The sequence below is a fragment of the Ichthyophthirius multifiliis genome, assembly GCF_000220395.1.
Source record: "Ichthyophthirius multifiliis unplaced genomic scaffold scaff_1120509251268, whole genome shotgun sequence".
Lineage (NCBI taxonomy): Eukaryota > Ciliophora > Oligohymenophorea > Hymenostomatida > Ichthyophthirius > Ichthyophthirius multifiliis.
The window spans coordinates 17,071-29,198 of NW_004086040.1; the positions used below are offsets into that span (position 1 = coordinate 17,071).

Sequence of the window (12,128 nt, forward strand, 5' to 3'; positions counted from 1 at the left end):
GTATTTCAAGCTATATGTTGGATTAAAAATTTCTCCGAACAGATAAAAATTGATAATAAATAAATTGAAAATAATAAATATTAATAATAGTGCAATTTGTATTGAAAACTAATTTTTTTATTTTAGAAAAAATTAATTTGAAGTATAATTAAAAAAAACTGTATATCTATATTATTTTTTCATGAATAATTAACCTTTATATATTATAAAATATAATTTATAAATGCATTTTCATTATAAAAATATAATTTTTTAAAAATGGGGTTTTTAGTATTTTAATAAAAATTTAATTATATTTTTTAAATTTGGTTAAATTATTTTTTAATTAATCTTATTAAACTATCCTAATATAACAAACAATATTAATAATTAAGCATTATTTTTAATTAATAATATAAAGAGTTATATAATTAAAATTAAATAAAATTTAATATAAATATAATAAATATTAAGAATTACTAACATGGAAATATAAAATAAAAAAATACGCTGTCTAACCCAAAAAGAAGCAGAATATCGATCAAACTTAATATAATAAGGCAGTATATCTTATAATCTATTTATAAAGATATGCAAAGGCGAATAATATGAAGCTCACTTAAAAATAAAATTTTTTTCTCACCAAACCATATCAGATTGCCAAAACCCTTTATTTTTAGATTTCTGTGGTAAAAAAATTCATTAACTAACAATTAACAATATGCTCTAAAACGAAATAAAATGGGATGGGAATTAGATTAACATTCCAAACATAAAATAAGGTTAAAACAAAATTGAGATACATTACGAAAATAATTATGACAAAGATGGTTTTGGTTTTCATTCTTTTAAAGATACTTATAATTAATAATATATCTACACTAATTTTGTCGTTATTTATTGCAGAAGGGTGTTTCCTTGTTTTGATTAACCTGACTTAAAGGCTGTTATGAAACTAAAAGTTATTTATCCTTAAGATTGGGTTATTATTTCAAATGAAGAAGGAAATCAAAAAAGAATATTTTCTGAATATTTAAAAGAAGGAAAAAAGCCCACATATTTATTTGATAATTAAAAAATATAGATTAATCCATATGAATATTATGTATAGATTTTCAAAAAAACAAAACTTTTGCCTTCGTATCTTTTCGCAATAATGGCAGGTCCTTACAAAGAGATAACTTGCTAAAATTCCTACAAAGTACTATTTTTTAAAAAAATTAAAAATATAAATAAAATAGAAAATTCCAATGAAAATTTATGTAAGAGAATCGTTAATGAAATATCTATTGAAATTATCAGACTTCATATTTGAAATAACTAACAAAAGTATGCAAATATTTGAAGATTTATTCTAAACTGAATTTGTTTTTTCAAAATACGACTAAATATTTGTCCCAGAACTTACTTGGGGTGCAATGGAAAATGCATCCATAGTAGCTATTAGCGAGAATTCTTTGTTTAGAGAAGATGTTGATTCTACAAAAAAAACTCGTCTAGGAATGACGGTTTCACATGAATTATCACATCATTGGTTTGGGAATTATGTAACTATGAAATGGTGGAACGATGTGTGGCTAAATGAATCTTTTGCAGATTTTATTTCACATTATGCATTATATTTAATTTAAAAAAATTCTCCTAGTGAACATCTTTTGGGTGATATTTGGACTGTTTTTAATACAAGAAAGGCATGGGGATATAAATGTGATTAATAGGTAACTACTCATCCTATTTCTAGTGATAATCTAAATAATACAGATATGGCAGAGACAGTTTTTGATGGAATTACATATGCAAAAGGAGCAGCAGTAATAAAATAACTTTTTTTTTTGGTTTCAGAGAAAGCGTTTAGTGAAGCAATGAAGAGTTATTTTTAAAAATTTGCGTATAAAAATAGCACTTTGGATGACTTTATTAATTGCTTAGAAGAATCTTTTCTAAAAAATAATTTTAATTAATCTTTTTCATTAAAAAAATGGAAAGTAGAATGGATTTGTAAAGCCGGATTAAATTCAGTATAAGGGCTTATTGATTTATAAAATTAAAATTTAATAGTTGAGTAAAAATGCACTTTAGAAATGCATCCTACATTAAGAAATCATAAAATAAAGGCTGCGTTTTTTAATTCTTAATGCCAAGTTATTTATGTTGTAGATGCCTTTATATAGAACTAACCTCATACAATTATTAAATGTGAATTTTTGAAAGATTATGGATAATAAGTTAAAGCTGTTTTATTGAATTATTAAGATGAAGCTTTTGTCAAAATTATTTTTGATGAAAATTCTTTATAGTTTTTCAAAGAAAATCTTTCTTTAATTTAATGTGAGTTAACTAGAACTTTAATATGGCAAGCTTTCCATAATATGGTAAAAAAAATATTTTATTTAAATATATAAAAAAAAGGTTAGAGATGGTATTTTATCATCAGAAGAATATTTATATTTATTTATAAAACATATAAATAATGAATAAGCAGAAAGTTTGATTATAAATTAATTGGAAATATTAGAGGAAGCTATATTTTAATTTACTCCTCATAAATATAGAGAATATTTAAGTGACTAAGTATTCGATTTTATTTCCAAAACTATGTTATATAATACTACTGTGGAAAAATAAAATTTGAAACTTTCTGTTAAAAATTCTCTTATTTCGTTTGCGTTGAGTGAATAAAAATTATTCCAAATAATAGATTGGTATAAAGGAAAAATATGGCAAAACGAAGAACTTGGACTTAGATTGTAATGGAAAATAGTCCAAACATTAATAGAAAATAGCAAAATTAGTCCAGAAATAAAAGAAGAGATTTTTAACACATAAAAAGAAAAAGACAAATCAGATTAATTTGCAATATTTTAGTAATATTATATAAGTATAAATTGTAATTCTGAAGAAAAATACAAATTATGGCTCTATTACCTTGATAAAAATAATAATTAATCAAATAGAATTATTGAAGCTTCTATGAAAGGTTTTCGTATTGGCTTATAAGATCCTAAAAAGTATGCCTAACTATGGGCTGAAAATCTATATAGTGTTTGGGAGGAAAGAAATAAGGAGTTTTTCAAAATTTTCTTTTAAAATTTACAACCTTATAGTGAAAATTTTGATGAAAATCTAAATATTTTTTATAATCTGAAGAATTAACATCAAGATAATGAAACTTTTTAGAAATTTTTATTAGAAGCAATAGATAATAACTAAAGGAAATAAAAAGCTTTTTAATTATTTATTAATAAAACAAATATAAAAATTTGAAAAAAAGAAAAGAATAAAATATTCACATTAAAAATAACTAAATCAAATATAATATATGTATTTTTAAATATAATTATTTAAACAAAATCTTATTTTATATTTTGACAAAAACATATTTTTTTCATTTTTATTTAAATTAAATTTTTTAAGAAGAATCTTATATAGAAAAAAATTCTAAATCATTTTTTTATTTTAACCGAGTTTAGAAAATAATAGATTTAAGTTTAGTCAATTACTTTTTATAAAGCCAATTCGAAAAATCCATAATTAAATAAATAGCGAAATTCTAATCAAAAAATGGTTAGTTTTCAGGCAAAAAATACAAAAGAAAATAATCAAAAATTAAAGGAATATATTAAATACATTCAATTTGAGTAAATAAAAGCTATTAATTATTATTAAAATTAGTATTATTATTTATATTATTTGCACTTTTAATACTTTCTTTTCTTTTATTATTCAATTTTTAGGATAACTATTTTTTTTTTTATTTAATTTATATTTTTTTTGCGCCCTCCTTTTTTTTCAAAACAATTTAAATATCCTCACCTGATATTTTTTTTTCTTCTTCAATAATATTATATCCATATTTATTAAGGCAATTTCTAATATTTTAAAATAAAATACATGCAATTCTATAAAATCTATCATTAAAATATTAAGATAAACATAATAAATAAATTCCTAAAATAATATCGACTTTTGACTCCGAATTAATTTCTTCTTTAAAATCATTCTACATTATTTAATTCATAATTTGAAGTAACCCATTATTAGAATTTTTATTTTTTATTAAAAAACCTTATTTATAATCACTTTTTCCTTATCCTTCTTAATAAATAAGTAATAATTAAATATCTTATTTCTCCACCATTTATAAATATGTTTTTACAATTCCATCAGATTTGCATTCTTTTTTATCTTTATTTTTATTTAAATTCATCAACATTAATTAATCCTTTTTTGAATTAGTTAAATAATTATATTATCTTATTTATATATTTTTTAATATAGAATAATACATTATTTCTTCTAGGCCTCCCTCTTCTATTACTATTATTAGTACTACTTTATGTTCCCTCTTAATTTATTCCATTATGCTTTGTTTTAACATGTGTATAAAGTGCAGGATAAGAATAATAAGATTTTCCACATCCACAAACATAATCTTTTTAATTATCTTTTTTTATTTCTTGCTGTTTTCTTCTTTGGGATTAAATGTATTAGCTCGGTATTCTGAAAATTCTGTATATTCGTCTTTATTAGTATTTTTTAAATTGTTTTAGGTATTTTATTCATTAAATGTCTAGAACTTTTGTATTTCTTATTTTATTTAATAAAATTAATTAAATGATTATATTCCAAAATCTAATTAGCACTTATTTTAGATTTTTATGTCATTTATATTATCAGATGAGAAATTTAAAGATTACATCAAAGTTAAATAATAATTCTTATATTTTTTATTGTAAAATAAAATTATATAATATTGTATTATATTAAAAATATTGATAATTTTATTTTAATAAAAAAATTATATTATTAAAAAATAATTTATGCGATATGCATATAGTTATTTTTAGAATTTATTTATAGATTTAATTAATATCTATATATTTTTTATTAAAATTTATTATAAAATCTAAAATATTTGATTATAATATCTTTAAAAAATATATATATTTATATAAAGATAATATGAAAATTATTAAATATATTCTATAAAAATAAAATCAGAATATTTATATTTATTATAAAGAAATAATATTTTATTTTAAACTAAAAATTATAAAATAATTAATTGTATTTTATATTATGTTTTCATTTTAAATTTTCTATTTCTTATTTTATTTTTATAAATTCCTATAATATATCTAAAATCTATTTAAAAAAAAAATATTTTTAAAATTTTTTACTTAAAAATATTATATTTAAATACTTCTGGCTTTATTTTTTTTATGATTTTATTTTTTAAAATTTTTTACTTTCTTTTTTTTTAAACATTTAAATAAAATTTAGATTTTTTTTCTTACAATCTTATTAGTTTTTTTATGAAAATTTAAATATAAATCAATATTTATAATTTTTCTAGTACATGCTAATATAATCAAAATTATTTTAACGAATTTTTATTTGTTTTACTCCCTTATATAAATTATATATTATTATTTAAATATAATGAATACTTTCTTTTTATTAGAAATATTAATTTTAAAAGCAATTAATTTTTACTATCTTTATAAAATATTTGTATTAATAAAACCTTTATTTTATACTTCCTTTTAATAAAAAAATTACTATTTTTATTTTATAAGTTTTAACATGCTATTTTTATTTTATGTTTAAAAAGTGCGTATATTTACATTCTAAATTTAATATATATATTTATTAAAACTTTTTATTTACCCACTAAATAGAATAAAATATTTAATAATTTATTTATCATAATAAGAAATACTTTCTAAATTAAATATTAATATTACAATAGATTTTTTATATACATTCTATTATATTTTATAATTTAATTTATTTATTATTTTTACATCCTTTTATTTTAAAATTATTATTCATTAAATATTTTTTATTTTTTTAACTTTCTATTTTTTTTTAAAAATAAATATTAAGATTTTTTTCTTCCTTAGATTTCTTACAAACTTAATTAAAAATTTAATGATTTTTAATGATTAATTAATTACATTCTAAATGTATGTTTAATAAATTAAAATATTATTTTTTTACGATCTTTATTATAAAAAATGTTAAAAATATAATCTATAAATAATTTAATTACGAACTTTAAATATTTGATTATTTTTATTTTTTAAAATAATTAGTAATTACTCCCTTTTATTAATTTATTAAATAAATTATAATAATTTAAAATGTCTTACCCACTATTTTTTATGATAACTTTAAATAAACTTTTATATTTACAGTCTTTCAATTTATATTAAAAGAAATATAATATGCTGTATATGCATTATATATAAATACTTCCTATATATTTATTATTTAAATTTTATAAAATAAAATATATACTTCCTTTTTGTATTTTTATAAATTATTTTTAATTTATTCTAATTAATTATTTTTTTACATTCTTTTTATTCAAATATATATTAAAACAGATTAAAAAAATACTTTCTTTTAACATTATATAATTAATGTTAACTAAATTTATAAGAATTTTACATCCTATTATTTATTTAATATATATATATATATATATATATTTATGTATATTACTTTCTGTTAATTATAGAATTAAAAAATATATAAAAATATTCTGTACATACTATTTAAAAAGCTATTTAAATTATAAATTACATACAAAATTATTTACATTCTTTTGATTATATTATATATTATTAAAATTAATTTATAATTCATTATCTTTTACTCCCTATTATTTATTATTATATAGTTTAGTTATTATTATTTTTACCCACTTAGTTTTTAAAATTAATTAGGTAATTATAAATATTTAATATTTCTTACACTCTATCAAAATATTTTTTATTAAATTAAAGTTTTATTTTACTTCCTTAATAAAAAATTAAATGAAATTGTGTTTATAACCTTTAATTTATTTACAATCTTTAGGAAAGATATATATTTTAATTTTTTTATTTAAAATAACTTTTATAAAATACCTCCTTTTATAAAGTATATAAATAATTATTAAATGCATTTTTATAAAAATATATACAATCTATAATTATTTAATTCAAAATAAATAAAAAAATTTAAGTTTTTATGAAGATTTACATTCTTTTGTTAAAATAATAATTTCTTATATTTATATAAATTAATTACATCCTATATTTTTTTTAATAGTTGAATTCAAAAATAATATATTTTTTACAAATTAAGAATACTATAAAAATATAATTAAATAAATTTATAAAATAAATAAAATATTAATACTTTATGAATAACATTGAATAATCTCAATGTCCTGTTTACTTTAAGTAAAAACTAATCTTTTAAATAAGAAACTCTTTATTTTCTGTTTACTTTAATAACTAAATCAAAATCAAATTAATTATTTTTTGTTATATTATATTATTTTATTTCTTTTTGTTTTTCCCTATTTTACTATTTTTATATATTTATATTTTACTTTTCGACTTATTCCTTAAGAGTTTAACTCATTTTTATATTTTAATTATTTTTTTAACATTATTCCTTAAATTCTAATTATTATTTTTTGTTTTAAATATTCTTTAACTCTTATATAGTATGATTTAAAGAAGCTCTTTCATAAGAATTTTTTTAAAGTAATCCACAAATACAATCAATAATGTTTTAATTATTTTAAACTTAAATTTTAGAAAATGTTATTGTTTCATTTTAATAACAATCATTAAATATATCAATTTCATAAATTTAAAGCAAAATTAATCCTATACTAAAATAATCAGAACATTATTAAAAATAAGGTTCTTATGTTAAAATTTCAGGCGGAAAATAATTTTAATTTATTTCTTTTTATTTTTATTATATCTTTGTTGAAGTTTAGTTTAATAATACTATATCTGCAATTTTCGGTATTATTTAATTATTTCTTGTTTCTATTAATATGTTTTATGGCTTCAAATTTTTATGAATAATGGATTTCTTATGAATTTAATTTAAACCTTCAAGTATATTTATTGAGAATTCTAACCTTTTATCATCATCTATTTTAATGTAATTTTACTTTATGAAATCTTCTAAATTTCCTTCTTAATAATATTTCATTAAAATTAAAATAAATCCAGAACAATCAATGCCATTTTCTAAATACAAAATCTCTTTTATTATTGCGACATAATCACTTTTTAATGATTTTAATATTTAATATTATTTATATGCAGTAATAAAATCTTTATCTTTTTAACAAAGAATTATTTTTATTGCAAACTCTTATATTTAATTTTTAAAGGCTTTATAAACTATTCCATATGTTCCATTTCCTATAATATTTTTAATTTCTATATCAAAATTTTATTATAAATAATTAAATATATAATCAAAATCTTATTATGAAATAATCTTTTATTCTGAATTAACAAATTAAGCTTTTTATATATTTTTGAAAATTTCAAATGTATTAACTTGCTTAGCTTAATTAATTTTCATTGTAAATCAACAAGTTTAAAAATTTAATATATTTTGTTAAATAAATATCTAAAAATAATATTATAAAATTATATATTTTTAATATATTTTATCTATCATAATTTTTTAATATTTATTCTAAAAAATAATAAAGAAATTAAGAGATATAATTTATTTATTATCTCAAATAAACTTAAATAATAATATAATATATTTTGTTTTGCTTATTAATAAAAAGGTAAGAAAAAATGATAAATTAAAAACAATAGAAAATAAAAAATATAAATAGAATCCAATATTATATAATTTTAATAATATAATGATTAAGATATAAGATAAAAGATATAAGAAATAAGTATATTTAAAAAGTATTATATAATATTTTAATTTAAAAAAAACAAATTAAAAATTATCAATTTAAAATAAAAAATTTGAGAAATACACAATATTCAACTTTTAGTAAACTTAGATAAAATAATTTTAATTAAATATAAAATAATATATATATATATATATATATATATTTCAATATTATTTTCAACATTCCGTAAATTAAATAAAAAAATCGCTTTTAACATAGCATTCTTTACTAATTTAAATGAACTCATTTAAAATATATGGAATTTTTCTTCTAATAATTTTTTAAAAAGCATAGAATTAGGTTCTAATTTAATACTAATTTATTAAATATTTTTAATATTAATTAATAACTTCGTCATATTCTTTCTATTCATTAATATTATTGGATTTCTACTTCAATTGCTGATAAATATGGTATTATTCTATTTAATACATAAGTATATTGACTGCAGTATTAAATCCTTAAATTTATGTATTAATTGTTCCTGTCAAATCCATTAATCTGAATATATTTTCACTATTAAATTGTATTATTCTATTTTCTTCTTAAAGAATATTTTCAAATTAGTTAAAAATTTAATTTTAGTATTAATATTTGTTTTCAGTAAAATTAATACTTTAAATTTATTAATTTTATTTTTATTATTCAATTTAAATATTTTACTCATCTTTTTCTTTCTACAAATACAAATTATAATTTATTATTAAAGTATCAAGTATTTTCTAAAATAATATTTCATGTTTTTATACATATTCTTAAACTTGAGAAATGCATTCTGGAATTTTAAAGTTTTACTATTAATAAAATTTCACTTAAATATAGCTTAGAGCATATTATTTATATTTTTCGAGTTTATTAAATTTATCTTTTATAACTTCTATAATCTCATTTATTCCTTTATTCACTTGTTCATCAAAATCATTTTCTTTTTATAGTAAAAATTTCTATAAATATTCATCATTTTCAATTTCTTTTATTGTTGACAAAACCTTCAAATATTATTCTAACATAAAAAGTCTTTTGTAAACTTCGTCTTCATTACTTGGGGATGGATATCCCAATAAAGAATAAACATCATAAAATTTATAAGGAAGTTCAGGAAGGATTAATCCCCAATATTTTTCATTTTGATTAAGAATATAATGTAATTTTAGGAAATCTGAATACCTTCTTTCGACGAAAAATTAATTGTTTATTATAATTTTGTAACTTATATATTATTTGGTATATATTTTATCTTATTTTATTTCATATGATTCAATTTTGATAAAATTATATTTCTTATTTTCATCTTTCGTCTTTTTTTTCATTGGACAATTATTTAAATGCTTTTCAAAATTTTCATAAGTAACCTTTTCTACACATCCGAGTTTTTCTAAAAAAGGACAAGTAAATACTATTTCGCAAAGTTATGAATAAATAGCTGGGTTGCATCTTGTTTATATAAATTGGTTTCTACAATTTGGGCAAGTATTTCTACCATCTAAACAGCGATCTATACAGTTTTTGCAAAAAGACGATTAACATGCTTAACATTATACTGGGTTCCATAAAAGACATTCACAAACGGGACATTCTGTATGTTTTATTAATATTGAATTCTACTCTTTGTTTAGTATCCATTATGTTTATATACCTTCTGTAAGTGTAATTTTTGTATCTTCTTCAAACCATTCTGGGGGAATTATAGGTTAATAAGTAAACATTATTTTATTAGCTTTTTATATCGATGTATTTTATTTTTTTGGTAAAAGAATAATATATGATTATAAGAATAGGGGATAATAATAAATTAAATAAAAAAATATATTATTAATTTTTTATATTATAATAACTAATTTTTAATATTCTTTTTTTTTAATTCATAATTATTTAAAAAAATAATTTTAATATATATGCTTGTAATTTTGTTATAAGAATTAAAACTAAGAATATAAATTAAATTTTTTATATTTAATAAATTAAACACAATTAATAATAACTAAATTTTTATTTATTAGGTAATTGTATTTTATAAATTTTTATATTTAACTTTTAAAAATATTAATTATAAATAAGAAGTTAAGTTAATATTTTATGAATAAAAAAATTATATGAATTAAAAAATAAAATTTTATGATTTGTTGCAATATTTTGTTTTAAAAACTAATAATTTAGATTATATTTAATACTATTTTATAACATAATTTTAATACAAATTAAAATATTGATATTGTTAATAAAGTAAATTTAGCAAGATTTTTATATTTTTTTGATAATATACAATAAATCGGTTTATAATAAAAAAAAAAATATCTTAAATGGATAAAACTTTGTTTAATTTTTAAAAAATATATTATTATTTTTATAATAATAGTTTTCATTAAAAATTATAAATTAACTCAAAATTTATATAAATAATAAAAAATAAAATAAAAAAATTACATTAAATTATAAATAAATATAAAAAATATATATATTATCATTAATAATTAAATATATAAATAAAATACATATATATATAAAATAAAATATAAAATTAAATAATAGTATTATGTAAATTTATTTATTAAATAAATAATAATAAAATATTTTTGTAGATATATGTATTATATTTAAATATATAAAAAAATTTTATTTTAATTATTTGATAAATAAATTTATTTTGGTTTAAATCATTATAGATTTAAAAAAATAATACAGGTAATAAAAAAAAATATAAATATATATATATATATATATATATATATTTATATATATATACATATTTATGAATATAATTATTTTTATATTTATATAGTTATCAAATATATAATAAATTTTTTTTTTAAAATAATTTTTAAAATAAAATAATATATACTAAAAATTGAAATTTTCTTAAACATATTTTTTATAGTTTTGTTATTTATAATTTTTATTTTTAATATCTTTTTTTATTTTTTATATCTAAAAAAATATTATATCTTTACATATTTTTTTTAATCATATATTTTTATTTAATAAATTATAAATAATTTAATTTTTATATTTACAATCTGAAAATGTAATTTATTTATTTATAACATCCTTATATTTATTATTTTGAATTAATATTAATAACCTTAATAATATTTTATAAAATTATATAAGAAGTATTATCATTTATATCTTTATTTATAATTATCTTAAAATAAATTATCTTATTATATATAAATAGGAAAACTTACAAATACTTTTTAATGATATAAATTATTATCTATTTTATTTATTTTTATTGTATTTTTTAAAATAATATTTTTGATTCTTTTATATAGGCATTTTTTTAATAGTTTTAGTAAACTCTTGACATTATTTTTAATATTTTTTAATAGTTGTATATTTTTAAAATCTATAATTATTTTATTTTTATTAATAATTATATAACAGAAAGCTTGATCTTTAAAATATTTTATTATATTGTCTT

At 16.0% G+C, this 12,128-nt stretch overlaps 2 protein-coding genes across 2 annotated transcripts, besides 8 other annotated features; one reads left to right on the forward strand and one right to left on the reverse strand. All coding sequences in view use genetic code 6, as the record gives it.

Moving 5' to 3' along the window:
* Positions 1–463: 463 nt before the first annotated feature.
* Positions 464–3,243, forward strand: IMG5_172390 (hypothetical protein; the record flags this gene model as incomplete). Its single annotated transcript, XM_004029755.1, has 3 exons — positions 464–1,180; positions 1,221–2,351; positions 2,389–3,243. 3 exons carry the CDS (start codon positions 464–466, stop codon positions 3,241–3,243), a joined length of 2,703 nt encoding a protein of 900 aa, XP_004029803.1.
* A 121-nt stretch (positions 3,244–3,364) lies between these two features.
* On the reverse strand, positions 3,365–4,552 carry IMG5_172400 (hypothetical protein; the record flags this gene model as incomplete). The annotated part of the gene is made up of 3 exons (XM_004029756.1): positions 4,266–4,552; positions 3,793–4,201; positions 3,365–3,687 (listed from the first exon to the last, which is right to left on the reverse strand). The coding sequence occupies exons 2-3, from the start codon at positions 4,190–4,192 to the stop codon at positions 3,365–3,367; spliced, it is 723 nt and encodes a 240-aa protein (XP_004029804.1). The 5' UTR covers positions 4,193–4,201; positions 4,266–4,552.
* Positions 4,553–4,756: 204 nt separating this feature from the next.
* Positions 4,757–4,798: a microsatellite.
* Positions 4,799–6,452: 1,654 nt separating this feature from the next.
* Positions 6,453–6,486: a microsatellite.
* A 2,174-nt stretch (positions 6,487–8,660) lies between these two features.
* Positions 8,661–8,706: a microsatellite.
* A 138-nt stretch (positions 8,707–8,844) lies between these two features.
* Positions 8,845–8,870: a microsatellite.
* A 2,311-nt stretch (positions 8,871–11,181) lies between these two features.
* Positions 11,182–11,235: a microsatellite.
* A 167-nt stretch (positions 11,236–11,402) lies between these two features.
* Positions 11,403–11,454: a microsatellite.
* Positions 11,409–11,490: a microsatellite.
* A 107-nt stretch (positions 11,491–11,597) lies between these two features.
* Positions 11,598–11,634: a microsatellite.
* The last annotated feature ends 494 nt before the right edge of the window (positions 11,635–12,128 follow it).